General features: G+C 42.5%; 1 protein-coding gene across 12 annotated transcripts in view; it reads left to right on the top strand.

Annotated features, from left to right (window-relative positions):
* Nucleotides 1-25,406, top strand: part of Khdrbs3 (KH RNA binding domain containing, signal transduction associated 3) — a 166,806-nt gene that overhangs the window by 51,627 nt on the left and 89,773 nt on the right. For all 12 annotated transcript variants that reach the window (XR_009375436.1, XM_059246922.1, XM_059246923.1 and 9 more), the window contains exons 2-3: nt 4,729-4,847; nt 21,690-21,806. Coding sequence is in view for 11 of the 12 variants with exons in the window: in XM_059246922.1 (XP_059102905.1) it covers nt 4,729-4,847; nt 21,690-21,806 (236 nt within the window). In the remaining variant the exon portion in view is untranslated. The remainder of the gene's footprint in view (nt 1-4,728; nt 4,848-21,689; nt 21,807-25,406) is intronic.

Genomic DNA, 25,406 nt, shown 5'->3' with positions numbered 1-25,406 from the left:
ACTTCCTGTATACCCATGCCTATATGCCTTTCTGTTCTGCATCTCACTTCCTCTCTCTGCCCAGGTACATCATCACTTCCTGTCTGTCTGTACAGACCTCCAGACCTCTATGGTTAGTGCTGGGATTAAAGGCATGTGTCACCATGCCTGGCTCTCTTCTCTAGTGTGGCCTTGAACTTACAGAGATCTGGTTGGATCTCTGCCTCCCAAATGCCAAGATTAAGCTACCATTGCCTAACTTCTATGTTTAATACAGTGGCTGGCTTTTTCCTCTGATCCTCAGATAAGCTTTATTAGGGTGCACAATATATTGGGGAAGACAATGTATCACCACACCACAGTTCAGGGCTAAAGTGTTTCTTTCACTGGCTTGGGTTTCAAGGCCATGGTAAATTTCTTTCACTGGCTTTGGGTTCAGGGTCAGGGTGCTAGATACAGTGCTTCCAGGTTGGGAAAGTATGGTAACACAAGGTAGCAATGTGTGGCTGCTGGTCCCATTGGACCTTCACTCGGACTGGAGAGCAGATAGGAAGTTAAGCACAATATAAAACCTCAAGCCCTCCCCCAACTCGTGACCCACTTCCTGCAGCAAGACTTCATCTCCTATGCTTCTATACTCTTCTAATAGAAAACTGGGAACAGCTGAGGACCAAAGGTTCAATCACATGAACCCATGGGGACATTTCACATTCACACAAAGTACAAACTGAGACTAAAGCAGAAATCATTACTGGAACCATTTCTGAGATAACAGAGGTTTGGCATATGTAGCTTGGGAACAGTGTTACCTCCCTCTGTATTCTCCAAAACCTCCATCACACACTGACTAATTCTGAGTGGGAAGGTGACAGTGTATTCAATGAAGGAGTGTGGTACAAATGTGACCTGAGAGCAATGAAAGTCAGATCCCCGGTGCATCTCCCCAGGACGTCTGATGAAATCCTTGTTTGGTGACTTCATTTTTATAGCCATTGAAAGGGACACATGAATCTGGGGGGAGCTTCTCGGAATCTGAGCTGCTTTTCTGTCCTGAGTAGCATAGGCTTGAGACTATGAAACTACCAGGTAGCCTTGATTGTAGAGATTGTCTGGTGCAGTTGAACTCTCCCTCCCCCCATACATACTGTATTTTACTAGATTTCTTGAAAACAACAAAACTACTCATAATCACCAAATATACGTATAATAAAAATTATAGTTGTTGGCCTACAGAGATGAGATAGTTCAGTAGTTAAAGTGATTGCCTTGAAAATGTGAGGACCAGAGTTCAGATCTCTAGAAACTCATGTAAATGCCACAGAGGCAGAGACTGGATCCCCTGAGCAGCTTGGCTAACAAGACTAGTAATATCAGTGAGTTCTCGGTTTGATTGAGACACCTTGCTTCAATGCATAAGTCTTAGGGGAGGGGGGCAGACTATCAAGGATGATTTCCTGCACTAACCTAACCTCCATATGCACTTTCAAACACATGAGGATGTACACCCTCTCACACTCATACCAAAGCATGCGTACACACATGCGTGCATACCACACAAACATAAAAAATGGGGAAAAAATCTAATTGTCTTAAAGGAAATTTTAGTTTACCTAGTTTGTTGACTTATATGTCAAAGATTATTTCTAATTACTACATGAATAGATAATAAAAATGGGACTTATTTTGTTTTACTAGTTACAGCTGAAGTCTTGGATTATACTCAGTGAAGAAGCTGACTTTTGACTTGCTGCTGTTTTCTTAATTTATTCTTTGAGAATTTTAACCATGTATACAATTATGATCATATTCCCCTCCAGTTCCCCCAGGTTCCCAACATGTCCCTCTCCAAACTACATGACTGACTCTCTGTCTCTCCCTCCCTCCCTTTCCTTCCCTTCCCTTTCTCCCTCCCTCCCTTTCTCAATAATCCACTAAGTCAAATCAGTGCTGCTCCTTAGTGCGTGGGGGTGGGCCATCCACTGGATCTTAGTCCACCTACCAGTGGCCACCCCCCCCCCAAAGAATGATTCTCCCTTCCCCAGCATCTGTAAACTGCTACTGGCTCCTCCATTAGGTAGGTAGGGGGCCATTTCAGTTCCTCCTCCATTCATATTGGAAATTCGGCTGGCTTGTTTTTGTGCAGGTAACTGCAGCTGCTAATGAAAGCTAACCGGTAGTGAGGAAGTTTCTTTGTAGGGTTATCAGTTAATTTCTTTATGTCCTTTGACCAACATGTGTGGTGTCTCAGCAATTAGGTCTTACCCCGGGGTTATGGTGGGTTAGCAAGAGCAGTGGTTAGCCTGGTTGTTTTGTGGGTATTACCTCGGGGTTATGTTAGGTGAGCAAGAGCAGTGGTTAGCCTGGGTTGTTTTGTGGGTCTTACCTCGGGGCTATGGTGGGTGAGCAAGATCAATGGTGGAGCCTGGTTGTTTTGAAGACCTCTGGGGAGGTGTCTTGTGCCTGATTCTGCAGTTTTGTTTAATAGCGATGCCTTCTGGCAGCAGCACTGTTCATTTTTGCAGGCTTCCTCCATTTGAACTACTACTTAGAAAGTACATTTGAAATTATCTTACCAACCGGTAAGCTTCTGTAAAGCATTTTTCGTAACCCTTAGTTTTGGCCTGCTACTCCACCCCCTTTTACACTTACACCTTTAACCCCCACTGTGTCACCCTTTCATACATCATGTGTTCTGTTCCCTCCAATTGCACTTTAATTGGGTTATAAGATGGGTTTCCATACACCCTTCCTCTGGGTTACTCCAAAGGACCCAGTGCTTTTTATTGAAGAATAAGATTATTAATTTATCACACCATTGATTCTGAAATTTTCCAACTCAGTGTTGATTTATGGGAAATGCCTGAATGTTTCTCATCTTTAGATTCTTTCCTTTCTCCATTTCCTTCCCTGCCACTCTACTTCCTGTTGCAGTGTTTCCTGGCACCATGAGACCTCTAATGCCAGCCAGCTTCCCAGTGATCCTGTCTGGAGATGGAGTGAGAGTGGGACGTGCACACCCCACGCACTGCACCTGCATCCTCCTGGGGCAGAGATAGAGACAGAGACACAGAGAGAGAGAGAGAGAGAGAGAGAGAGAGAGAGAGAGAGAGAGAGAGAGAGAGAGTCAGAGACACACTATTGGGTCTGGAGTCTCGAAATAATGGGGGGCAGACCACCAAAGTCTATTAAACCAGAAGCAAACTCTATTCCAGAAAAAAAAAATCACCGCGGGCCAAAAAAGCTTATCAGCTAGCTGAGACCACAGCCAGAGTTGGATTTTAAGGCTGTGGCAGTTGGAGGGGGGTTATGAACCCCTACTTATAGTAAGGGGGAAGGGATTAGGCACAGACTACATGCTGGGAGTCACGTAGAAACAACTATTAAAAGTTAACTTTGGTCCGGGCAGTTGTTGGCTATAAGAGTCAAGGGACTTAAAAGTTCACCCCTGGCTGTTGACGGAGTTGCTGGCTGTAAAGCAGACAGTCATTGTTAGCAGTTAACCTTTAGAGCTGATGACTGTCGATTTTTATCTCTTAAGCTTATAATTTTATATTTCTATATTCCTGGACCCTTCAAAACACACACACACACACACACACACACACACACACACACACACACACACAGAGAGAGAGAGAGAGAGAGAGAGAGAGAGAGAGAGAGAGAGAGAGAGAGAGAGAGAGAGAAACAGGCAGAATGATATATGCAGTTTGTCCTCCTTTGTGCACTCATGTCACCCCCAGTACAACCCCCCCCCCAGCCTTTTGTCTCGGCAGTTGTTGAGGGGTGAAAGTCCACAGTACTTGCTCTGGAAGCACCTGTGTCTCTTGTACACAACCAAGTGCTGTAGACAATGAGAGTGGAGATGTATGCTCTTTCTGGTTCCTGAACCCTGCACGTGGCAGTGCTGGGCAGTAGGTGTTTGTAGAAGTAGGCTTTACATTAAAGAAACTGCGGAGAGATGCTGCCTCCATTTTTCCCATTTAGAGTAATAGCAGTCCCTATGTGCTCTGTGAGGATTAAGCTAGGAGGGATTGATTTTCCTGTTCCTGCTATTTCCCCAAGGAAGGAGAATCAGTGAGTTTTAGAAGAACGAACCTTGAAAGAAGATGATCTCATTCCAGCTTCAGGGGGAAGGGGATGGGGACTCATTGCAGAAGACACTTGCAGTGGCCAGTGCTGTATGAAAAGGTGGGCTACAGTTGGGGAGCCGGCTGACGGAGGGTCATCTAAGTTTTCCAAACCAACTTAGAGCCAATTTTTAAAAATTACAAACAAATAAAAATATAATTAGATAATTGTCCACCATCTCTCTCCTCCCTTCAACCTCCCTCATGCCCCCTTATTCTTCCGATTCACGTCTTTGAGCCAGTGCTTGACAGTACAAGCTTTAGAATGCCCCAAGAGCAGTGGTTAGGGCACTGGGGCTGTGTAATGCTGAGCTGAGAGCAGGACACAGGAGTTCCCAGGGGGCTTAGTTACTGACTTTTTGTTTGTTAATTTTGTGTTTGTCCGTTTTTACCTTCATGAGCACGTATAGCCAAGGGCTGCTTTGACAGCCACAGTTTGTACCTTTTTCATTTATGAAGATGTCATTGGTAAAATGGGAGATGTGTCACTACTTGAGAAAATTATGTCCATTTAACAGTCCTCATTTCTGCATTTGCTGTCCTTCCACAGTGGGGCAAGCCCAACTCCACACCTCAGTTCTGGCTCACGTGTTTCATGGGTGTCTTTTTGCCTCCACAGAAATAGAAAAGTTTCAAAAAGGAGAAGGCAAGGATGAAGAGAAGTACATTGATGTGGTGATAAATAAGAACATGAAGCTGGGACAGAAAGTGTTGATTCCTGTAAAGCAGTTTCCCAAGGTAAGACCGGAACTGTGGGCTGCTCTTAGCCTGACCCCCAGGGAGCTGACGCTCGAGTTAGAGGCTCTTCGGGCTTCACATACTTTTGGAGCTAATTAAAACTTTTCAGTGAACTTAGTGATTTGATTTTCTTGTTTGACTTGGGTGTAAATTGTAGAATCATGTCATACTAGCCATGTACACAGCCCGCCTTTCTCTTCAGCTTCCTCATTTAAAACATGAAATTGAGTTTTTTAGAACTAAAATTGTTTATGTGACTGCATGCATGAACACCTGTGGGTTCACACTTTCTTTCAGGTGATGTATGTGGTCCAGGCATACTGTTGTTTATACCATTGTTCATTTCTTTGTGTTGCAGAGTGATAATCCTGACCTACAGTACTGGAGCTAGTTTAGATAGTTTTCAGTTTGATGTCATTATATATTACATTGCAGGACTGTTTTATTACGAGTCATTTTCTGCAGATATTTTCATTTGTCTGGCCAAAAACCAAGTATTGAAATGGAGCTATGTTCAATTTTTCAAAGAATTCCAGTTCTTCTTTCTCCCAAAGTAGTTGCACAATGTGAGGCATCCATGGGTAAAGTGTTTGGATTGTGCCTGCGTGTGCCACATCTGCACTAGTGGGGTTTTGTTGTTCTCATTCATTCTGTTGTTATGTTGGTCTTGTGTTCTGATGACTACCAGCTCTGTGTATTTTGTGCCTGCTGTTGTGAAGGGCACACGTTTGACCCGTTTATCTGGTGGCTGCATGTGTTTTGATGACTGACTGGTAGGAGCTGTTTATGGGCCCTACCTAGGTACAAGTCTTTTATAATCATTTTAGTTTTCACATTAAGGGTGGTGTTGCATCTCAAATGAGTTTCGTAAATTGTGTAACTTAGAGGTTTGCTGTGGGTTTCCTGTGTCCTTCAGCAATCCCTTTGTTGGAAACATAACCCTGGACTTGACTGTCAGTCAATCATGTTTGGAGGTGGGACCTTTGGAAGGTGCTAGGATTAGACAGTTCATGAAGATGGGGCCACTTTGATGACATTAGTAGCTTATACAAACAGGTAGAGAGAGACTGGGGAGACAGCTCAGTGCATAACATGTTTGTTGCTCAGGCATGAGGCCTGAAGTTCAGTCCCCATGTAAAGGCTGGCTGTATCAGTACGCTTTGTAACTTTAGCAGTGGGTGCAGGTTTAGCAGTGGGTGCAGGAAGCCAGCCACTCTAGCCAAAATCATGAGCTGTGGGTCCCCTAAGAAAGCCTGTCTGAAAAACTAAGGGGAAAGCAACCTAGGAAGACAACAGATGTTACTTTCTGCCCAGACACCCATGGGCACCTGACTCATCTATATACTATAATAAAATAAAAAGAGAAAGAAGGAGGAGGAAGAGGGACCCAAACTACTGTGTTTGCTCTCTCCATGTGCTGTTTGCATCCATGTTGTACAGGAGCACGAAGGCCCTCAGATGGTAAGTTGACCACTCTCCAGGGGACAGCCACACAACCAAGGATATGTGGGGAGCATGAAACTGGTCTTGAAGGGTTTAAAAAAATGTAGGGGGTGGGGGAGTGGGAGACACAAAGATGGATGGGTAGGGAAGGGGTGTGTGTGAAGGACTGATAAAAAGTAACACACACATACATAGTTGCAAAGTCTGGTACTCTGCTCTTCGATGTCTCAGCCTACAGAACTATTAGCAATAAACTTCCATTCATTATAAGTGCCCTCTGTTCAGTTATTTTGTTATAGCAACAGAAGAGGGAATGAGGCAAACGTCAAGCTTGTTTTTCCCTGTGAGAGTATTTGCTTTTCTCTTCAGGATTTGATGCTTTCTGTCTATGGATTGATTTAGCACCTTTGATGAAAATCAAATGGCTGTGGAAGTGAGGTTTATTTCTGAGTCTTTGTTCTGTTCCATTGATGTATTTATGGATCCTTATGCCAGGACCACGGTCTTGTTTACTGCAGCTTTTTATGGAGAGACGTGAATTTAAAATTGCTCCAGCTTTGACCTTCTTTTCTGGATTACTTACATATTCTGGATCTTTTACAATTCCACATAAATTTGTGAATTCGTTCATGGATTTCTACACAACGACCTGCTGTGTTCTGGCTGCATTTGTGTTGTGTATGCTGATGGCTCTGGGGACTGTGCCCTCTTCCCAGCTCTAACTCTTTATCTGAATGTGATTTGGCTATCCCTTTATATAGACATGCTCAGATTCCTCTCAACAACATTGCTTACTTTCCTAGTGTATTATCTGTCTGAAACTCATGATTTTTCACTATCAGAAATCGGATGTTTTCAACTGTTTGTCTTCTAAGCCTCTAACACAGCATTTGTTAAGCTTATTAGCTGTTTTTTCTTTCTTTTGCTAAATTACTGGTTTTATTAAGTTGTTCTGTTAGGATTTGTTATATTATCATGCTACCTGCATATGCAGCTTTACTTCTTCCTTCACAGCATTCGGGTCTCTCATATTTCTGGTATAATACTGAACACAGGTGGTGGGGTAGGAGCCCTCCACTTCCCCAAAAGAAGAAAAATGTATGATTCTATTATCTCTCACCATGGCTTTAATTTTAGTCAAGAAAGATTTAAGAACAAATGAATAGGAGTTTTTAGGTTTCACGTAGTTGCTTCTCCCGTTCACCCTCTGTTTAGCAAACCTGCCCCTGATGTTTGGGTAGAATCAGGACAGAAGTCAGATGTTCCTGTTACCTAATGTTGTCACAAGTCTTGTGCTCCATTTTTATAACCCAGGAAGGTTATTGAATAAGCAGATTAAGACAGTCTTAAAAGAAAAATATTAGCCTTTAAAATGCAAGGTAGTCTATATGCTTTTGTTTAGACTTCTGATTGGTCAAAACTTAGATCTAATGCAGTGAGTGGTTCTCACCCTTCCCAATGCTGTGACCTTTTAATACAGTTCCTCATATGTGGTGACCCCAACCATAAAATTATTTTGTTGCTACTTCATAAATTCATAACTGTAATTTTGTTATTGTTATGAATCATAATGTAAATATTTGTGTCTTAGGTGACCCCTGTGAAAGGGTCATACTTTTTTCTTTGTTTGTTTTGTTTGCCCCATTTACTCCAAGTACTGTTTGCATGTTTTTCTGGGGTGTGTGTGTGTGTGTGTGTGTGTGTGTGTGTGTGTGTGTGTAAGATAGAGGCTCTTGATGAATGTGTGAGTGTACCACGGTGTGTGGATTTCAGAGAACAAGCTTGGGTGTGGGTCCTGGCCTTTGACCTTGTTTGAGACAGACTGGCTCTTGTGGTTGGTCCCAGCTGCTTACTCCAGCTAGCTGGCCCACAAGCTGCTGGGGATTCTTCTGTCTCTGTTTCCCATCGCTGCACCCAGCTTTCCCCGGCTTCTGGGGATCACAGTCAGATCTCTCTATCTCTGGGGATTGCAGAGGGATGCTGCTGCACCCAGCTTTCCCCAGCTTCTGGGGATCACAGTCAGGTCTCCAGCCCTACAGGTGTTACCTCCCTTTATGCCATCAAGAGCAGTTCAAGCAGGTGCTGGAAACTCTTGGGCATTTAGTTCTGAAGTCCTGGTCATCTCATTGTATTAGGCTAGCATTCTCTTATCTTGATGAAGAGTTGTGTTGTCTGTCTTGTTGAGTAATTTTCAGTTATATCCTGGACATCATAAATGTACATTCTGGCAAGTCTCAGTTCTGGTATACTTCTTTGAAGGACACTGATGCCTTGTTGGTAGTTAATTAACCAGATTATATTCAGAGTGCAAACTGTTAATAAGAGTTGAGCTCTTTCTTTTGCTTGACTTTGCATCTAATGGCAGAGTATATGGTTACAGGCAGCTGGTGATCTTGGCAGATCTTCTGTTCTAACCCTTTCGGGCTTCCTCCTTCAGAATGTGCCTATTTTGTGTCACTTTCCGGGGCTCACAATCGTTGGCTTTGATAGTTTGTTCAGACTTGGACAGTTTATGGTTAAGTCCTGTAGGTATCAGATTGTGACCAGCTTTACTCACAGACTTGGGCAGATACATTTTTATATAAATAGAAAGTATGGACAGACTTTTTTTTTTTTATTTTTTAAGACAGGGTTTCTCTGTGTAGTTTTGGTGCCTGTCCTGGATCTCATTCTGTAGACCATACTGGCCTTGAACTCACAGAGATCTGCCTGGCTCTACCTCCCTAGTGCTGAGATTAAAGGCGTGCGCCACCACTGCCGGGCCTGGACAGACTCATTATTAAGCAAAGGCAGCACATGAAATGGATAGAATGATTAGCAGACACAGCAGCTCCTTTTAATAATATTCGGGTACATGATAATTACCCTGAAATTGATACTTCATTGTATATGAGTTCTTGTGTGGAGTAGTACATGAATAGAGCATCTCAAAATCTCAACTCCTCCTGTTCAGTATAGCTTTGATGAGATAGGAAGGCATGTGATTTCTGTAAATAACAGATTCGAGCACAGGCAATTGTTTCCAGTGTCTGGGGCAGGCTGGAACTCACCAGTCAGCATTACCTAGCCACCACCTTCAAGCAGTGTTGTAGGAATATGTGTATGAGCTACAGAAGCTCCTGTGCTGGTGTCGGTCAGCTGTCAACTGGAGGAGAGTGGAAGACTGTCCTGCTGGAGTAGCTGTAGGGACAGGGCAGTTCCTTATGGAGTTGATGCAGGCTGTAGGCTTTGAGCCTCTGCAGCAAGAGAGAACTGGTGGGTGTGGAATTCTAGTTAATAAAGAGCCTTAAACTTACTGAATTATTTTCTCCTGGTGACTGGTCTTATGCCTGACATTTGAGGGTCTTTTCTGAGTTGGGTTTGTTATGGGAAAACTACAGTGACTCGGTTATTGGTTTCAAACTCATTTGATTGGGAAATACAGGTGACTAGTTAATGCTTAGAATGCACCTGGCTTTAGAAAGACAAGAGGGTCATTTTGACACATTTAAAGAATGCTACTTTGAGGAGGTCAACTCTTGCAGAGGTCAGCCATGTCAGGATAACAAGTAAGACAGGTTGACATTTGGGGTTTCCCCCTGGTGCTAGGGCATGCTATGTAGGTCAGAGGCATTAAGGAAATTACAAGCTATTTCATTTGGTGAGGAAGATTATTTCAATAAGATAGGCAGATTTGAATAGAAGACATGAAGGAATTGGTTAAGGAAGAGAGTGTAGGATTTACTTGAGCTGGTGGAACTCTATACTCTTCTAGACTAGAGTACCTTTTGAGGTATCTTAGAGGAAGCATGTCACATGCAGTCACATGTTGAAGGGGATACTGTGGACCATGTTAAAAGATGGAGTTGTAATGTTGAGTTATGGTTCTCTGTCTACACAGTTGACTTCTTCATGCTTGGTAGATACATGGCAAGATGTTCACAGAGTACTCAGCTTGTGTAGATTATTATTATTGTCCTATGCAAACACATGAATATTCTTATGGGAATGTTTAGCTCATAGATTAGTCACAGTCAGAGATTAACAACAATAATACAGTTGAGTGATTGTAATACTATGCTGTTGCAGAAGTTACTTAAAACTTATGAATGGTTTATTTCTAGAATTTTTTTTTAATTACCAATTTTGGTCTGAGCCAACTGTGTTAACAGAGCCTTCAGAATGAGACACAAAAAAAGACGGGAAATTCTTATTTTTAATTTTAGTAATTTGATGGCTGTTTTTTAATATCTCTCGGTATTCTAACATGCTCACTGTACTGTTTGTGGTAAAAAAAAAAAAAAATCTGATTAAAAAATCTGTGGCATTGAGTGTTGGGAATCGAGGTGGTTGCTGTTTTCCCAGGAGCTCTGTGTTTTAGGTAAGCTTCCTATCTTAATGTTGGCAGACTTCTTTCCTTTCTTTCTCCCTTGGTGTGTATTACAGACAGTTTCAGATCCAGCTTTTGGGTTGTTTACTCCATGGAAATCGTTGGTTTAGTTTCTCTACATGGCGAATATATGATGTGGGAAGAATACATTAAAGGCTGAGATTTTCACAGACAGCTTCTTCCTCTGAGGATTTATGTGAAGCTATTATTTTAAGTGTAAAGCTGACAGTTTACCTGTAGAAATAAGATGGTAATGTGCAGTTAATTATCTCTATTACTTTAACTAGGAGTTAGTTTATTTATGGGGAACAGTACAGTTTTTGTGAATTTAAGTTTTTGGACCTGATGATGAGCCCTAGGCGTGAATGCTCCATGGTCCTTTACCCCCAGTCATACTGTATGGTTCTTGAAAATGCATAGGAATGCAGTGTTATGATCACATGCATTGACCATCACTTTAAACATTGTTATTTCTTTGTTGTAACATGTAATATCCTCCTTTTTAACATTTTGATTCATGCGTTGGTAATTATATTGCCTTGCTATACAGTGGTCACACAAACTAATTCCTCCTGGTTAACCAAAACTTGTTAGCAACATCTCCCCTTCCTTGCCTTTTCCCTACCCAGTTTTTAAGTACTCACCTCTCTTAGAGTCCACACAAATCATGGGATTTGTTTCTCTGTAGCTGGCTTGTTTTATTTAGCATAAATCTCTTTATGTTCGTCTATGTTGTCACAGTGATGTGATTTTTTTTTAATGCTTTACCTTGTTCCATTCTGTACATATTTCCCTTTTTAAATCCTTCATTCACTGGTGGGTACTTTGGTCGTTTCTATACCTTGGTAGTTGTGGCTAATGCAGTGAAGTTGGGACCGCAGGCTTCTTATTAAGATGCTGATCCATCAGCATCTGTATTAGAGTTTGCAATGCTGTGATGAAATACCCAGCACACAGGGCTGTAGGGAATGGGGATTTGAGCCACAGTGGCAAAGGTTTCCATCCATCGTGGTGGGCTGTGGTCGCAGCGCAGAAGAGAGCAGCTCACACTGTGGGGCCACAGGTGAAGATGGAGAGATGGAGAGGCAGTATACCTGCATTACTCGCTGCCCTTTTTCACGCCGTAACTTCTGCCACGTTGAGAAAACAAGTGGTTACTTTGTAATGCACAGCACAAGGTACGTTTGCAGAGTGGAAAGAAGAGTTGGTGTTAGGAGCTGGTGTGACTTTGTCTTGTATGCAGCTCTTCTGTCCATCAGCTCTGAGCATATCCGCTGTTCTTCTCCAAACGTCCTGCACTGTCGACAGGCTTGGTGGCCATAACTGACCTCCATAGGTACTCGTGACGGTTTTGAAACTTTCCCTATTGTTTTGGTTTTCTTCATTGCAGTAAACAAGTACTGCGGTCTATTTGAGTGTCTGTGCCGCAAACCAAGGCATCATTTTTGCCTATTTGCTACCACTTTATTAACCCTGTCCCACTCACCCCTCAGTTATTGCCTCCCTTGACTCCCCTTCCTCTTTCTCTCTGTATTTTCTTGTCACACTGTGTGAATGTTGTCATCCTCACCCACACTGTTGTAAGAGCCTCTATCCATATCAGTTTCTTGCCTTTGATTTTAAATCCTTCAATTAATCCCCCGCCTTTTTATAAGTGGACTGATATGATCGCTGCTTTTCTGGATTAATATTTCCTAGCTATCTTACGTACATCTTCTACTGGCAAATTCAACTTTGATCACATGGAGAGAGATATGTAAGTTAGGAGTCTCTAAAGTATGTGCCACCTGCACATGTCTGTCTACATCTTTGCCACCTGCTCATATAATCTGGAGAAGTTTCTTGTGATCTCCATTTTTTTTTTTTTTAAGATTTGGTAATGTCTGAATACACTGGGTTCTCTACCATTTACAAATCCCATGTTAAAAGCCACACTCGATGGAGCAGTGCTGTACTTTACCACCAATAATAGTTATATTTGCGAGGAACATTAAGACATTTAAATAATAGCATTTATTGGCAGCTTAAATATGTTATAATAATCTTGGTAGCAAAGAGAAAATTGGCATAAACTGTTGAACAGTGCTATTAGATTTGAGGGGCAAATAAGCTTTAATTTCATAAGTATTTACTGAGAAGCCATTATGTAGGAAAGATAGAAAAATCGAAGTGGGTTCTACAGAGTCTAAGAGAATTTATAATGTTAGCAGTGGAGAACATTCATTTCATTAAATAATATAGGCTCAAGGGTGAATTAATGTAAGAGAGGAAGTGGGACAAAATTTGAAGGAGCAATGTGAGGTTATTTGGAGAGTTCTAGGTGCACTGGGAATGTGTTAAGAACAGTTTCCTCAGTTAAAATTATCTCTGTACCCAGTTTGTTTTGGTGAGTCCCACACCCATTGTTACCACTGACTTTTCAACCAATGGTAGTACAGCAGTGGCATTTTAAAGACACAAATGTGCATTTTTATAAACCTTCGTACATGCCTAAAGTGATGATGCACAGAAGGTGTTGATGGTGGCCATCCCTGTGAAATGTACCAGTGGGCCTACTTCCACCTGCTCCTTACCTATCAGTTTCTGGGCTCTTCAATTAATTTTCAATGTGTACTTTGTATTATGTTCAAACATTAAAAAATTACTCAAACCCTCTTGTTCTTTAATGTAATTCAGCCTTATCTCTAGAGAATATGTTAACATTTCCTGATACTGTAGCTCCATTGTTTTATATTGTCCTGGGATGTATATTCATTTTAAGAATTTTAAATACACATTAAAATTTTTATAAGATCCTTGGGTAGAAGATACTCTTGGTCTGTTAGCACTGATATTCCAGAAACCTAGTTCCTGTCATCTGTTCCTGTTCCTATTCTATGCTTGGTTGTACTTAAGGCCCTAGTAGTTACTGATAGAAACTTGAGTATTTAATTTGGGTTTATGTTTTCCGCTCAATTTTCTATGCATGAAACGTTGCTTGCCTCCTGTAAACAAGATTTTATACTAGGTTGTTGCTGAGGTACAAAGATGAATGAGACAGGGCCTTTAACCACAGAGAGACCTCTGCCCTGTTCTCAACTCGAGCAAACAAAGCAAGTAAGCAGGTAGACCTTCCCAGTCTTAAAAACACCATGATGTTTGAAGCAGTTAAGTCTGCGGGGTTGATTGTGGCTGTCCAATCAATTCCATCTGTGATGGTGTAGCATGCTGTACACCATCAAATGACTCCAAATCAACACGCATACGCTTTGTCTGTCCTGAAATGCAGCTTCCTGGGGTAATAGCATTGGCAGGACTGAATCAGATTAGGCTTGAAGAACTGACGGACAGTGTCTGTTTCCCTAAACCAGCCATCCAGCCCACTATTGTAAGTGAAGTCCAGTATCCGAAGCCAAAGGACAATCAGGGAAGCCAGTGTGGACTGTGGTTCCCAGGATCCAGCCAGCACTGGCTTATGAGCAAAGGGAATAGGGCACTCCAGAAGTGAGTCTGCTTACCCCCATGAACATGGCTGTAGCATCAAGTTTTGCCACTCTATCTTTTGCCTCCCAGTTCCAATGTGGATTGTCTCTTCTGAGACCCATGTGGAAAATGGATTGCCTTTCTGGGGGTGTTGGGAAGTGGGGCCTTAAAAAAAAAAAGATTCTTTGTCAGGGAGTGAATTCTTGTACTCTGGACTGAATTAGTTACCAAGAGAGGTGGTTGTTATACAGCTGGGCTACCTCCTCAGCATGCCCTGGCTTGCTAGCCTTCTGTGTTCTTGCAGTGTTAGAGTGCAGTAAGGGGCCCCTTCAAAGGCAGCCTCCAGAACGGTGATCCTTTGAAAACCACCCAGTCTCACACCTTCTGTTATAGCAGCAGCACATGGCTCCAGTTGACCTTTCTCTCCTTGTGTAAGTCTCTAAATTGTGAGAAAATAAATAAAATGGCTGTTGTCCAACACTGTTAAGTTTGTCATAGTTTGAATGTAAAAGAGTTGATCCATGTAATTGTAAAATGGAGCTCTCTCCCCAGTTTACTCAGTGAAGTCTTTAAGGCTGGGAAAGAACTGATTCTCATCTATGCTTGTACTGTTTCTTTAGTTAACTTAGATAATGTCTTGGTAAAGGTTTCAATATCTATAATAGAACATAACCACCATATTCTATGTAAGTGTGTTGGATCAAATGGTTTAGCTCCATTTAAAGTGTTGTATTGGGGCTATAGAGATGACTCAGTGGATAGGAGTGTTTGATGCTCTTCCTGAGTTCTGGTCCCAGCAGCCATGTCCAGTGGCTCACCACCACGTCTTCCAAACCTCTGATGGAACAAAGGTCATCAGATCTAGCAAGTGCAAGTTCAGTGAGTGAAAGGCGTCAGAAACTGCCAAGTGTCAATGAGCTCACGAGTTGGTCCCTGTTGTTAGCGACAGTTCACCAAGTAGACCTGCTTCTGCTTATCTGTGTGGCCCTGGTGACCCTAAGCTCTTTATTCTAGTGCTCATTCCTCATGCTCACTGTAGATTATATACAGTGATGTATAATGATGTTGCAGAAGGACAGAGGGATTGTTGAAGAAGAGACAGGGCTCGTGGTGGCTGAAGGCAAATGCAGAGCTGATATGGATGCAAGGGCAAGTGTCTGCAGGGGATCAGAGAAACATTGTTGAGGATGTGCACAAAATGGACAGGATAAGAAGGATGTGTGTTTGGATGGCTCCTCCTGTGTTCTCCTAGCACAGGCCTATCATACTGTGTGCCTTTAAGTCTTTTTAAGGTTTTGGGTTTTTTTGTTGTTGTTGTTATGTATGGGTGCTCTGCATATATGCCTGCATGCCAGAAGAGGGCATCAGATCCTATTATAGATGGTTGTGAGCCACCATGTGATTGTTGGGAATTGAATTTAGGACCTCTGGAAGAGCCAGCTAGTGCTCTTAACCACTGAGCCGTCTCTTCAGCCCTTTATTTAAGTTTTTTAAATTACAGTGTGTGTGTGTGTGTGTGTGTGTGTGTGTGTGTGTGTGTGTGTTGGAACTCTGTTCATTCCTTCTGTGTAGATCTAGAGGATTGAATACAGGTGAAGAAAGATGTGGCTTTCTCAACATAAGTGAAAAAAGGCAGATACTAAGGTTTCCTCCTCTTACATGATCTTGCATCCATCCTTGGTCAGGTGTGTTCAGATTTGTGTTTTCTGATATGGTTTTGATATGGCCTTGTGTTGGTGACTGCTGGTGGTCTATGGTAAGTTATATGTGGTGATGCTTTACTTGTGTGAATACCCTAGCTATTCAGTCTGCACTGTGGGTTGTTTTGCTTTGTACAGAAGGAAGTTGTTTGCTGTGTAAGCAAGATGTAGAGTTTTTCTCTCAGCATGTACATTCACAGTGGAGCCACTCAAGGCAAGGCTCAGCCTGGAAGCCATGGTTTGATACACCGTGGAACAGCTTAGAGCAAACAGAAGGACCCAACACAGGAAGCACATTTTTCGTTTTTAAATTTGGTTTGTTTTGTGCTGTCAGTGATCAGATCCAAGGCCTTTTACATGCTAGGCAAGGGCTGTCCCTCCAAGCATCAGCCCCCGTGACAGGACCTTCGTGTTTTGAAGTTCTTTTTTGACTTCTTGTCCAGAGTGCTTTTATTTTACAGTTTGACTGATACAGATGTGGCTTTCCCAACATAAACAACAGAAGATGGATAGGTGCTCAGGTTCCTGATGCTAAAGTCTTTACTCTACTGCTTCCCCTTCCCCCCACATGCTTTGTTCACTTCAGGGTTAGTTTGTTTATGGAAGAGCATGGAGGGTTAGGAAAGAGACTGGGTATGGAGATTTCAGAGTTGAATAAAGTATGTTCTACAGTACCAAGAGTCTAAGGGAATGTCTTCAAATAGTTTGGTTTGTATAGCAAGAAATTCAGGAGTGAGTGGCTTCAGAAGGTCAAGAGAGGCTTCTAGAAAAGTGGATGGGGGCTGGTAGACATGAAGGAGCTCCAACGAAGGCCTAGGCTGCACATGGCATTGGATTTACACAAGGTTTGTTCCTTTCATGTATTTGCCATTGCTAAAATGTTATATTCATATTAATGTGGAAAGTTTTAGGCAGTGACCCAAACACAATGAGGACGTAATTTCCAGCCTCCTGGGCAAAGGAGATGGGCAGAGGTCTTGGCTGCATGTGTCTGTCCTCTGCTCTTCCCTGCACTTCCCTTTTCTGTCCTAAAGTCACTAATTCTGTTCACTCCCTTCTCCTCTCCAGTCCCCCTACTGATTCCTGTCTGAGAAACTCCTTAGTATCCGTGGCTTTGCCTGTGCCCATGCCTTCTCACTGAGACAAGGGGCTCGCAGACAGAGCTTAGCCCATGCCTGACTGTCCCAGAGGCCATTCGTGTTTTTGGTCTGTCTCTGTCTCTTAGTAGATATCATCATCTATGTGCGTGTCTCCCTTGTCATTGAGCAGACCTCAGTACTGGCAACAGGCTCTGGACTGCTTTCGTTTCTCACTCGGCACATAGACAATATTTTGCCCTTCTTCCCGGAGGTGACTGATGGGTTAGATGGTTCTGGGTATTTCAGGAGTGACTGCTTTCTCCTTGTCCCCGGTTCATCAGAGAATTGTGGATTAAGGATTCTCTCCTTTCTTCCCTATGTGCTCTGGGAACAGAATTATCCTTCAAGAAAATGTCAATCTTTATAATTCAGTGACTGAATTATACCCTCATGCTATCGCAGGTGCCTGAGTATCGAGGCTTTCTGTGTGTGCCAGGGAAGCTGTGGGGTTAGAGTTTCCTGGGATAGATAGCACGTACAGCTATTTTTTTTTCCATTTAACTCTCTCTCCAGCTGTGTCAGCCTAGCTTCATGGACTGTGTTGAAGCATGGTGGCTACAGCTTTGATGAGTCTATGAAGGAGAATGCTAAACATTAGGACATAGGTTCAAAGAATAGTGGTACCACTGTGTTCTAATCAGAGACCTGCTATGGTCAGCTTTCTCTTTCAAAAGGACCTCTCTCTGTTGATGGAAGGAAGGAAGTAGAAGGAGATGTAGAAAAAGGCCTCCAGCAGTTGTGTATGAGAGGAGATAGCTAGCAGGTGGCTGGCCATGTAGGGCTGAAGAAAAATGGACAGACTTAAGCATATTCCTATGTAAGACTGCTAGCATTTAATTAATTAGTGCCTTAAATAGTTAGTATGCTCTCTGTACAGGCGTTATAAATAGCACAGTGCACACAGAAGGCCTGGCCAAGACCCTCTGGGAAAGTCAATCTGGAGGTGGCCACTGGGGTACAGGGAGGTGGTGCCCCTTGCTGGCCTTGGGGCTCTGAAGAAGAATGCTTTTGAAACTTTGAGAGCAGAACATTCAGTCAGTTCTCAGTTTTGACTTAGAGTCAGTGAAACATCCATGTAGGCTAGTCAACTGTTTGGTGAGAACCCAAACAAGAGAAGCCTTTTAACAGAAACCCTACATGTTCTTCAGATTTGGTTGTGATTGTCTCTAGGGAACAGTTTCAGATCACATTTATAGAAGGGCAGCTGGTCTTCCTCAGTGAAGATCATGATTATTACAACTCATATGCACTCTCTGTTGGGAAACACTCAGTGATGTCCATTTGCCGTCCTGATGGTTGTGGAACTTGTCCTGTGTGTGGGTGTGTGTGTGGGGTGGGGTGGGGGGGTTGTATAATCGGCATCTGGAGATAAATCATTGCTTCTAGAAATGATAGCAGTTTCATTTTTTAATGCAGATGAATAAATGAAATTATTCATTACATTTTGACTTAATGGAGAAATGAATGCTGAAATGCATTAGTTCTTACTATCTTCTTGCAGACATAGTTGCCATACTAAAAATTGAACCCTGAGTTCAGTAAGACAGACTATGTTTATAAAGTCATTACAAGGACCCAGAAAGGACTGTTGCAGCAGGGATGAATGGATGATGAAGATGTAGAACATAGACAATGCAATTCTATTCCGCTGTCAAGGAAAATGTAACCATGGAATTTGCAAGTGAATGGGCTGAACTAAACCATGCTATACTGAGTAAGGTGTCCCAGTCCCAGAAAGACAAATACTACATATTCTCTTTTACTTGTGGATCTGGCTCTAAATCTTTAGATTTGAGTTGTCACCTGGAGTAACCTAAGAAGCCAGGAAAGTAGAAAAGGACCATGATGAGGGCTATAAGGATGGAAAATAGTGGGACATGAATGCTGTGAATGGAGAAAGGGGAAAACCGGCGTCGGGGAACTTAATTGTGGGTCAGGGAAGGGAGGGTAACATAGAGGGGCAGGTATAAAGGAGAGATAAATAACACTAAGAGTAGTTGAAAAGTACATGGGGGGAGCTATAAGAAGACGTTTTACAATCTTTAAACTACATGCATACATACATATACACATGCATGCATGCATGCATGCTTTCATACAGTGTGTTTATGTATTCATATATGTGTAGTTTCAATGGAGTTACACCACACAGGGTGACAGTGTTCCCCCAGGAGTCATAGACTAACAACAAAACCCCCAGTGCCAGGCAAAGGAAACCTCTCTTCTAGTTGTTGGTCAAGGGAGTCTAAGAGACTCCAGAAATAATACACACTTTTGCCATTGCTCATGATTACCTCACTTAACCTGTACATTAGACCCTATTGCTGAAGACACCACACACTGTGGACAGAGGACTTGGAGGAATGGAGTTAGAACTCAACTGGAAGCCAGTTACTCCAGGTGAGGACTGGCTCGCACAGTATCAGAAGGAGCTACTGCGCTAGCTGCCAAGGGAGAAACATGACCAATAGTCCCACCCAGATGTAAAACCTGAGAATCAAGATGATGACAAGCCAGGAAGGTACCTCTGCTGATTCAGTGGTGACACATCTTCAGGGTAATCATTAGCTATCTAGTTAGACTTGAGGTCTGCCAGGTAGGAAGTAATTTGTGTGTGTTACTATAAATCTACCCAAATGTTACCCATGGCTGGTGAGGTCATGGACCCTCTAGGAGAACTTACTGCTGTCACTTTCCTAAACCAGTATAATTTCTAACTGCATTCGAAATACTTATCCATATACCCACACATGAGTGGCTCTCACCTTTCAACAAGGAAGCTTTTTTACAGTACATGAGTGCCACTCCCGAGATCCACAGCTGGTCACAATGAAGAGAATAAATGACCATGGAGAGCCCAGCTTCAGTTGGCACATCTACAATGCACATCTACTCTTAATACTCAGGGAACATGAGGGAAGATGGGGTGGGAAGATTGTAGTGTCCTGGGATGGACCAGGACACTATCTGTGAGACAGTGTTTTATAGATGTCACAGGGAAGCGGCACACAATGAGCTAGTTAACATGCCATCCTGGATGGGGGGCAGTCTCAAAAGATTCCATCCCTAGATGAAGAACTTCAGGCAGTCAGTGGCTAGTGGGAGGGGAAGAATCAGTCTTCTCCTGTGATGAACTCCCTGGTAGGTTATCCAATCCCAAGTGGTCAGCTCTCAACACAGTCTCAACACATGTACATATGAGAAGTGTTCAATGGTCTCAGCAGATTGTGTGTGTGTGTGTGTGTGTGTGTGTGTGTGTGTGTGTGTGTGTGTATGGATGATGGATAGATGTAATAATAAGTAGAGTTCATGGATTTGAAATGGGTAAGTGAGAGATGTATGAAAATAAAAAAATGTCAAGAGAAAACCTTGTTAATTATTAAACATTTGATAAAGGAGATGAAAGAATCAACAGTATATAAGAAATGCAGTTGCATCTTCCAGAAAGTCCAATCAGGAAAAATAATAGAAACTTGGGGATCCAGCTCAGGGGGTCCACTGTCCAAAGAATAGAAACATCTAGGAAGATGATGCAGAGAGTGGGTAGCAAGGACAGCCAGACACAGGTGGATCAGGATACTGACGCCCTTACCATGTGTTTATTTTTGATTGTTTAAACTCTATGATTTTTATATTTAAAAAATATTAAATTTCAAAAGTAAGGAATAAGTCCATGTGAAGATGAGACTGTTTGAATTTTGGTTGAAGACCAATAAAATTAAAAAGTTGTATGAAAAATGCCATTTTGATTTTTGAAGTGTTCTGACTTCAAGGAAGTCATTTGAACTGCCCTAGTTAGACCAACTGCTGAGTGTCATTCCTCCCTCAAGACAACAGCAGCTATGGCATAGATCACTAAGACAGCAGCCAGTGTCCTGAGTGTGAACTCAGAATTCTCACCAAGGAGAAGTGGTGAGCTGGTTGAGTTTCTGGTTTGCAGACAGAAGTATTTGTAATTTATATCAATTACGGAAAAGCTTTCGAAACCTCCATTTCTCATTTTAACTCCTTTGTTCAAGGTGTTTCTTGCATGTGCGTTATATACTAAATATTATTACTATGATTTATTCTCACTGAACCACCCAGTTCTTAAAATGACCCTGGGAGAGTGGTCCCTTTCCTCTTGTCCTCTGCACAGGAGAGTGAACCAAGAACACTGAGGACGGGATGCTTCCCCAGTGTAAACCACGGCCATCTAAGCTCAGAGGCTGTGTGCTCAGTAGCCCACTTCTCCCCTGCTTATTCAGTTAGAAACCACAGATAATCCAATTACGTGAACATCCTGCATTCTCACATCTACTTACTTTCTTGTGACTCATTTGTCAGTCACCGACTGAGAACTCACCTGGGTCAGTCCATTCATTGAGAACAAACTCACCTGGGCCAATCCATTCATTGAGAACAAACGTAAGTGCTGACAAAACATGAGAACCCATGTGCCCCATTCCAGGACTGTTTTTCTCACCTGTATGCTCACCCTAGCCCTGTTTGTGGTTGGTAGGAAATTCATAATTACTGCTGTCACTGAAATGGCTAGTACAAAGGATGACTTTTTAAATTTTACCTCTTTGGTACCACTTTGTGGAAAACATCACAGTATGATTTATATAGCAGGAAGATAAATGCTTGTTAGTGATAAGTAGTGTTTGGTAGTGTTCCCCAATGTTCAAGGCTGGTAAACTATTTTAAGATTTGAATGTTACAAATGTGGCTGGTTTGTTTTTCCTAGTTCAACTTTGTGGGGAAGCTTTTGGGTCCACGTGGCAATTCTCTGAAGCGCTTACAAGAAGAAACGTTGACAAAAATGTCCATCCTTGGAAAAGGTTCCATGAGAGACAAGGCAAAGGTAATATTAATCATAGACAGTGGTGACCTTGTTGGTCATGTACTATGATGTCTCTTCTGTCTGTTTATCACCTGTTGTGTTAATGCTTAGTGTTTAAGAGCTATGTAGAAGCTCATAGGATTATAGGAAAATGTTCTGTAAGGTGATGTATTTTGATGCCCTGTAGAAGATTGAGTTTCTCTGGTTAGTTCCAGAACACATAGTATCTTACCATTTGTACCTTTTAAGAATCATGTACAAAATCAAACAGTAGTGCTTGCATTTTTTTTAATTCTGAATGCAGCATGTCACCTTTTATAATGAAGAGAAGGAAAAGTTACCCATACTTCTCACCATTTTCTTTTAAATTAGTCCCTTTGGGACTTTTTTTACTGTGTAGATTTTTTTTTACCTACTTCCACATGCTACACAAGGATGTGTGGTCAACAGTGGACCATGTATAGCTGTGGTCTCTTAGGACTCCACTGTCCAGTGCTACAGCTGTATTTGTAAGTGGGATGTTTCACAGTGCTCACAGGAGAATGTGGCTTACTAATGCATTTCTTACAATGCCTTCCAGACATTGAGTGATGTATGATTGGACTTGACTTACAGTCTGTGTACATTGACTTCTTTTCCTGCCCTTTGTTTGATATGCTCATTTTATGACATTTAAAAGATGCCTTTAAATGTTTTCATAATTGCTTCATATTCTGGAAAATATTTGCTCTACATAGAGGTATTTGTGTTATATGCCCTGTTGTTTGAAAAGTTAAAAATTACTGAGTTACTTTATTGATTAGGAATTTTCACCGGACAGCGCTTCTTACGTGGCTCTCTGTTGTCTCTCTTGTTAGAGGTTTGCATTACCGAGAACCAAGCGCACATTCCGGAGTCACCCAATCTGAGACGTTAAACGATGGGTTTTAGTTATAAAGTTACTCAAATAAAATAGTGTTGCCTCTTAACAAGCCAAGTCCATCTGAATGTAGTTTTCCTAATATGAGAAATCTGCCTTTAATCTGTGTGATACTTAGGAAATAAGACAGATGATAACGTTTTCTTATGTGCTGAAGCCGAGACTTGGGAACTTGGGGCATTATCTGGATTAACCAGAAGAATCGGCTCCATTATCAGATTAACACAGTGAAGCCGTGTGTCTCTGACAGCAGCACTAAGGGAAGTGGAAAACATGCTGTGTATCAGACTCACAACAAGTTTAAGATACAGGTTTCAGGACCCCAAAAACTTGAGGGTAGAAATTCAGTGTTTTCAGTATCGGTGTGAAACTAACCTAGTGGCACGTTAGTGTCACACCTCATGGGTGTGGAAAGAAGTGAGGTCGGCAGCTCTCTCCCAATTGTGTCTACGTATCCAATCACAGTCCTAGTTTGTGCCTGGCTGTCCGTGTGCATAAATGGGATCCTGAATGCCACCAGCTTGCTATCAAGGTTTAGTGATCCTTTCAAATTATTGTGTCTAACAAGGCTGTGGCTGTTCTCTGCTGCTGGCATACTTGGCACCTAAGAATGACAGTAACCAGTCACCCTCAAGGAAAAGGAGTCTGTGTTGTAAAATGATGAGTAACCCCATCTCTGTCACTCTGGTGACTTTGCGTACAGCCCAAGCAGCGCTGAGCTGTGTGGAGAAGAAGGAAACACCAAGACATCTGCCACAGGAGTTCCTCATGAATGTCTGTCACTGAGTGTCTCCTCTGCGCTTGCTGTACAGGCACCCTGTTTGCAAGCTTAGACCTCTACCCCAAAGCACTTCTCTTCCCATTTCTCTTTCTAACCACACGGATCCATCACCAAAAATGTATGATGATTCTGCGTTTGGCTGATCATTCTGTCAAGCCACAGAATAAGGAGAGGAAGAGAATATATTGTACAGTTCGCACTCCACCCAACCGCTGTCAGTGGAATAGACCCAGAAGTCTGTGTCCCTTGATTTCATGAGCCCTACTCCGCTTGTTGGCCCTAAGGAGAGCAGTGTAGAGTCAGCTCTGCTAATTCTCAATCTCTTCAGAGATTTCTTCTCATTATACCATCCCTCTAGAAAAATATTCTGGATCCTGGGAAGACAAGGGGTGTGACTATTGTATGCCTATACCCTGTTCTTCTAGAATCAGGGAGCAAGCAGGAGTGTGAGCATGGGCCAGGAGGTAGCAAGTGGGAGAAATAACCATGACAACTAAGGTCTCCTTTCCAGGAGCTGTCTCAGTGGTTCAGGCAGTGAAGATGCTAACTAGAGAGACATCCTGGATGTGAAAGACTCAGTTTTGTTTTGGCATTTGGGTATGTAGAATTATTTGCATTGGGCTGGAGAGATGGCTTAGAGGTTAAGAGCACTGACTGCTCTTGCAGAGGTCATGAGTTCAATTCCCAGCAGTCCCTTGGTGGCTCACAACCATCTATAATGAGATCTGGTGCCCTCTTTTTTTTTTGTTTTGTTTTGTTTTTCGAGACAGGGTTTCTCTGTGTAGCTTTGTACCTTTCCTGGAACTCACTCTGTAGCCCAGGCTGGCCTCGAACTCACAGAGATCCACTTGCCTCTGCCTCCTGAGTGCTGGGATTAAAGGCGTGCAGCACCACCACCTGGCAATCTGGTGCCCTCTTATGGTGCTCAGGCATACATATAGACAGAACATTGTATATATAATAAATAAATAAATCTTTAAAAAAAAGAATTATTTGAATATTTGCCCAAATGGTGCCAATACAGTTCTTTGGTTTTCTTAAGTATTCACACAAACGTCAACCCAAATCTCATAAAGAGACTGAACTGTGTATCTTTGTGTTGAATCTAGTACCCTTCTTTGGCTACATGCACTAAAATCTGCAGGGGAACTTCTGGCTCTTCTGTGTTAGCTTTCTATCACAGTAGCAAATACTTGAAATAACCAGCTTACAAAAGAGGAAGGGCTTACTTTGGCCCACACTTTTGGGGTACTACCCTATGATGGATTGACCACATTGCTTGTGGATCTGTAGTAAGACAACACATCAGAGTCTGGAGTATAGAACAGCAAAAGCACTCACTCATGGCCAGCAAGCACGAGAGAGGATAGGACTGGTACCTACTGCTTCTTCCAAGGCACACCACCAGTGATGTGCCGATCTTGCCTCCAAGTCACCTTTCCGGGGACTGGACTTGTGAGGGACACCCAGGACCCCATCCTTAGCAAGCTCTATGCTCTATTCCTTTTCAAAGCTCCCTCTTCACTCCACCCTAGCAGCTTTCTCTTCCTCCTTGTCATGCTCGCTTCCTCCGCCACGTGGTCTGTCAGTTAAACCGAAAGCAACCACAGGTGACAGTTTAAGTAACAGGTTTCTCTTGCGGTATGCACCATCAGTATCCCATTTGCTGGCCTGTAGCCAGCTCTTCCCTGCTGGAATGCTTGGACATTGATTGCAGTTGATCCTTTTAGTAGTTTAACTTTAGCCTGCATACATTCTCAGTTAATCATGTTTGTTTCTAGAGAGATAGCCCCTACTTAGTTTTAAAACTCTGATTTGAAAAAAAAATCACATTAAGTTCTAACAGTGTTTACTACTCTAGCATATTTAACAAGAACTCATTATGTTCATCTGTTTGCTACACCGATAAGCTACAGCCGTG

This window comes from Peromyscus eremicus, chromosome 20 (genome assembly GCF_949786415.1).
Source record: "Peromyscus eremicus chromosome 20, PerEre_H2_v1, whole genome shotgun sequence".
Lineage (NCBI taxonomy): Eukaryota > Metazoa > Chordata > Mammalia > Rodentia > Cricetidae > Peromyscus > Peromyscus eremicus.
This window is presented reverse-complemented; position numbering and strand designations above follow the sequence as displayed.